Here is a 5,501-nt window from a genome sequence, read left to right as displayed (position 1 = left end):
CAAAGGGCTCGAAGCAAAGCGGCACAAGGTGGTGCGCAGCAACTCCGCAGCAAGCGGAGAGCTGCTTGCTTCACACACGAATTAACCCTGTTCTGTTTATTTTCTCTCTTCTTAAATTTAAATTTAACTCATACATTTAATTAAATATTCAAATGCATGAAAACATTCCTTCATATTTGCAGGTTTTCTCCCGTTTCTTAAGAACGCCAATCCAATCTCCATCCTCATCGATTTCTTGTGCGCGCCCTTGTATGGGTCTCAAGTTATCTGTTAATTGCTGAGTGTAATAACAAGAAAAACTAAATATAAAATCTAATTTACGCTGATTCATTTAATAGTACTAATATATACTAATTAAATAAACCCTAAGTCTTGTATTCTCAAGCAGAGTTAGCAAGACAGAGACATACATAGACCATCCAATCGAAAAGGTGTGCAGTGATTGCATACGTTTTCTTTTCACTAAGAATACGTCTATTAAAGCAAATATATAAATTAATATTTACTTAAATATATTTATATTATATTTATTAGTATTAATAAACTGTTAATACTATGTTTACTACTGGTATAACCGCGGAAAAGAGAGCACGCGTTTACAGTAACATTTTAAACTTTATATAGATGTCCTGTCTCCCTCTCAAACAACAATATTAATATGATAATTTAAAATTTAAACCTTTAGTTTGTTATAAACTATTTTATATTTGTGTCTGTCTCGCTCCCTCTCTCCTTGTCAGTGAGACAGAGAGGCGCAGTTTCTACGATGGATGTTTGTATCTTCATACTAATAATAATTATTAATTAAAATAGTAATAATAATAAATAATAATAGAAATTATTATTATTAGTAAAACTAATAGAACTTATTATCATAATATATTATATGTACGGTATAATAGATACTACTATGGTGTAGTTAAACTAGAAAAACATAATTACTACGATGTTATCTGTTTGCTGTCTCCTTTTGTCTCTTTTTGTGTACATCTTCAAAATGCTTTATTTTAAAGCGAGTTATTAAATGTTTAATCTGCAACAAAAGCCATTGAAAACAACGAAAGGGTCCCCGGTCCCCTTTCGTTTCAGTGTAGGGTTTTGCTGTCGCTTCTGCCGGGGAAGGGTTTAGGGTTTAGGGTTTAGGGTTTAGGGCTTGTGGGTGAGAAGACAGCGTGCAAGTTCTTCTTCAGAGACTGAAGTAATCTCACAGCTGCGTACTCTGCTAGACACTCGAAGGCCGCCTGCTGCAGCATGCCAATCATAGAGAGCAAAAGCAATAGGAGAAGTATTAACAGCTAAGCCAAGATGAATTGCTGTCTCCCCGTCTACAACTCTGTCTCTTTCTTCTGTCTCCTTTCCTGCTGCTGCACCCGCTCCTGCTGCTGTCTCCTGCAGCTGTCTCCTCCTTCGCGACATCAAAGGCCAGCCCTCAGCTTCAATAAAGGGAGAGAAGGTTTGCTGCAAGCTGTATTCAAAACTAAACTTAGGCTCTGTTGTTGCTGCTGCTGCTGCTGCTGCAGCAGCAGCAGCAGAGCTGCTGGGTGCCCAGGGGCCCACGAATCCATATAAAGGCAAACTGAATTGCACATAATCTTTCAAGGCTATGCGGAGACTCTTTTTTTGTTTTTGTTTGTCTAACTGCGCCTCTCCTTCTTCTTCTTGTCCCTTTTCTTCTTCTTCTTCTCTCTGCTGCTTCTCTGCTGCAGCACCACCAAACACCAAGGCCCCAATAGCAGGGTTATTCCCGTGAATAGGAGACAAAGAAGGGGCCCCCAGCAACACTGCTGCTCCTGCTGCTTCTGATGAAGAGGCATCTGCTGCTGCTGCTGCTCCTGCTGCTGCTGCTGCTGCAAAGGGGACATCTGTCTCCTCTTCCTTTGGTAATAAAGCCCTCAAACGCCCAAAGTGAATATGGCCGAAGGCCTCCACCAAGTGAACGTCTGAGAAGCGAGTCACTAAAGAACGGTACCTGCACACAAACCCTAAACCCTAAACCCTAAACCCTAAACCTTAAACCCTAAACCTTAAACCCTAAATCCTAAACCCTAAACCCTAAAAGCTACACCTTAGACCTGACGCAAGACCCTAACCGTAAACACCAAACCCCAGATATACCCAGACACGAAACACAGACCCTAAACCCTAAACCCTAAACCCTAACACAAACCACAAACCCTAAACCCTAACTCTAAATCAGCAAGAACGGTATCCATAATCCATTGAGAATGAAGAAGCTGCGGCCTCTTAAGGGCCCCACAAGGGCCCACAAGGGCCCCTCAGACACCCGTCAGGGCCCCCAAAGAGCCCCCAGGGGCCCCCACAAGGGCCCCCAAGGGGCCCCTAGAAGGGCCGCCAAGGGGCCCCCACAAGGGCCCCCAAGGGGCCCCCACAATGGCCCCCAAGGAGCCCTACAAGGGCCCCTTGAGGGGCCCCCCGCGTGGAAAGGGCCCCTTGCCAATGGGGCAACTCAGTTAGAAAGCCCCTTCTTGAAGGGTTTAGGGTTTAGGGTTTAGAGTTTAGTGTCTAGGGTTTAGGGTTTAGGGCCCCCTTTACCTTTCGGTGTACTGCGGCTGCCACAAGCTCATCTGAGAGAAACCCAAACCCAGGTGGGAGTCGAAGCCGGGAGGGATGTGCCCTGCTATAACCACCTGCAGTGTACGTACAGTCCACAAACCCTAAACCCTAAACCCTAAACCCTTAACCCTAAACCCTAAACCCTAAACCCTAAAGAGGCAAGCAGTGGAAGAGACCTACTTGCTGCCCTCTCTCTCGCGCCTCCTGCAGCTGCTGCTCCATCCATTCAAACTGTCCAGCTGTACATACACGCAAAGGACTGCAGAACCCTAAACCCTAAACCCTAATCCCTAAACCCTAAACTCTGGGCCCTGAAGCAAGTGTAAATGCGCCTGGCTGGGGCAGTGTGGACGAGTAGGTCTAGGGTTTAGGGTTTAGGGTTTATAATACCTGGGTCTATCTCTTCTTGAGAGAGCCCTGTCTCTTCTGTCTCCTGGTTGTTGAAGCCATATGCGTCAGATTGCTGCTCTTCTGCTGCGTTGTCTGTCTCTCCTTGTGCCTGCTGCTGCTGCTGCTGCTGCTGTTGCTGCTGCTGCTGGCGTAGCTGCTGCAGCTTCTTCCGCGCCTCCGCAGCATATAGAAGGGTATTTAAACACAAAACCTTCACGTTAGGCCGAACCCAAAGCGAAGTAGAGTAATACAAACCCCGAGTGAAGGTCTGAGGATACAAGTGCACAAAACTGCTGCTGGTGCTGGTGCTGGTGCTGGTGCTGCTGTTGCTGAAGCTGGCTCTGCTGTCGCTGCCTCGGCTCGTGGTGGCCGTGCTGCTGCTGCTGCTGCTGCTGCGGCAGCAGCAACAGCAGCAGTTAAGGGGTTTATCGGCGCCTTCTGTTTGACTCCTGGCCGCGCATCTGCAAGGCTTAGGGTTTAGGGTTTAGGGTTTAGGGTTTAGGGTTTGGCTTACCTCCTTGGCCTCGGGGGGCAGCGCCTTTCCCCACAAATCCCAGAGGAAGTAAATCCAGTCGGAGTTTTCTTTAGGAATTATATAATCAATCGGCATGTCGTTGTTACCAGCCACCAGCAGCAGCTGCATGCACTGTTGCTGCTGCTGCTGCTGCTGCTGCCGCTGTACATCGGCGGAGGCTCCTCCAGCTGCTGCTGCAGCTGCTACTTCGCTGCATGGCTGCGGAAAATGTTCAAACAAAAGGCGGGTCCACTGACGCAACGCCTCCTTCCTGCAGCAGCAGCAACAGCAACAGCAGCAGCAGCAGCAGCAACAACAGCAACAACAGCAGCAGGTTTACGGTCAAAACCACAGCAGCAGCTGCAGCAGGGAAATAACATCCCAAGGGGGCATAATGGTTTAGGGTTTAGGGTTTAGGGTTTAGGGCTTAGCGCACCTATTTTCCAGTTGCGAGTCCGGGTAATGAGCGGCATAATCCCCCGTCAGCAGCAACGCAGCAACGGGAGGCAGCGTATACACCCCAGTTGCAGCAGCAGGTGCTGCAGCAGCAGCAGGAGATGCTGCAGGCGCCCCTGATCCAGCAGACACAGCTGCAGCAGAAATAAAAACACCACAGTCTCACCTTGAGGTGCTTCATGAGCAGTCAGAGTGTGCTGCTGCTGCTGTTGCTGCCAGCAGCAACGAAGGTGCTTCGTTGGCCCCTCACGCAGTAGTAGCAGCAGCAACAGCAGCAGCAACAGCAGCATCGACAAGGCTAGCAGCAATAGGAGCAGCAGAAATAGCAGCAATGGAAGTTGCAAGCGCAGCAGCAGGAACGGCAGCAGCAGCAGCAAGAGCAGCAGCAGCAACAGCAACAGCAGCAGCAGCAGCAAATAAGATGTACCTGGAGCTGAAAGAGCAGCAGCAAAGTTTAATGCCTTCTTCACCAAGGCAGGAGGAGAGTCGCAGCCAGCACGGCCCAGCTCCGGGTTCGTCTCTGCTGCTTCTGCTTCTGCTGCTGCTGCTGCTGCTGCTGCGCTGCGACGTCGCCAGTCACGGTGATTTAAACCCCAACGCCTTCTCCTGCGCTGCTGCTGCTGCTGCTGCCGTTGGCCACGGCGTCTCCTCCTTTGCTTCTGCTGCTGCTGCCGGGGATAGGTGCTGTGAACGTGCTGCTGCTGCTGCTGCTGCTGGCGCTGCTTTTGCTGCTGTCTGTCCCTCGACAGCAAAAGAGCCATCAATCTGCGGCTGCGCATAAGCAGCACAGGGCTCTGAAATGGTTGCCGGGGGGAAGCAACAGCAGCAGCAACAGCAGCAGCAGCGGCTGCTGCTGCTGCAGCAACAGCACCACGTGGCTTGCGCACGTGGCAGAAGTTCGAGACGCGACCCTTGGGGTCATATAAAGGGTCTAAATGAATGTCTGTCAACCAAAGCAGCGAGAACGCGTCGCTGTGCTGCTGCTGTCGCTCCTGCTGCTCCTGCTGCTGCTGCTCCTGTTGCTGCAGCTGGCGCTCCCGCTGTTCTTGCGGCCCCTGATTGTACCCGTCGGGCTGCTGGGTGGCCGCCAATGCTGCTTCTACTGCTGTGGCTGACTCTGCTGCGGCACTCGCAGCAGCAGCAGCAGCAGCTGCTGCTGCTGCTGCTGCTGTGGCTGCTGCTGCTTCTGCCTGGGGATCTGTTGGTTGTGGAAGGACCGCTGCAGGCGCTAGACAGACAAACAGCAGCAAACTTGAAAGACTCAAAGTCCCTCCGCCAAAGGCGGAGAAACGCATTTTCTGCTGCTGCCGCTGCTGCTGCGGTTGCTGTTGCTGCTGCTGTCGCTGCCGCTGTTTTGTTGGTGCTGCTCTTGTTGCTGCTGGCTGCTATTGTTGCAGCTGCCTTCCTGGTTCTTCCGTTGCAGGCGAAGCAGCAGATGCTGCTGTCTGCCTATAAGGAACGGCGTTATTCCCGTTGTTGGTGCTGCAGCTGCCCGCCTGCTGCTGCTGCTGCAGCTGTTGCTGCTGCTGTTGCTGCTGCCTTCCTGATTATCCGGCTGCTGCCAAGG

The 5,501-nt window shown here is 50.6% G+C and overlaps 1 protein-coding gene across 1 annotated transcript; it reads right to left on the bottom strand.

Moving 5' to 3' along the window:
- Window positions 1–1,146: 1,146 nt before the first annotated feature.
- On the bottom strand, window positions 1,147–5,229 carry EAH_00057060 (hypothetical protein, conserved; the record flags this gene model as incomplete). The annotated part of the gene is made up of 7 exons (XM_013393774.1): window positions 1,147–1,969; window positions 2,554–2,648; window positions 2,755–2,813; window positions 2,965–3,139; window positions 3,479–3,749; window positions 3,915–4,068; window positions 4,362–5,229. The coding sequence occupies 7 exons, from the start codon at window positions 5,227–5,229 to the stop codon at window positions 1,147–1,149; spliced, it is 2,445 nt and encodes an 814-aa protein (XP_013249228.1).
- Between the last annotated feature and the right edge of the window lie 272 nt (window positions 5,230–5,501).

This window comes from Eimeria acervulina, genomic scaffold (genome assembly GCF_000499425.1).
Source record: "Eimeria acervulina Houghton genomic scaffold, Eah_scaff1205, whole genome shotgun sequence".
Lineage (NCBI taxonomy): Eukaryota > Apicomplexa > Conoidasida > Eucoccidiorida > Eimeriidae > Eimeria > Eimeria acervulina.
The sequence above is the reverse complement of the archived record's forward strand: the minus strand, read 5'-3'. Positions and strand labels throughout refer to the sequence as shown.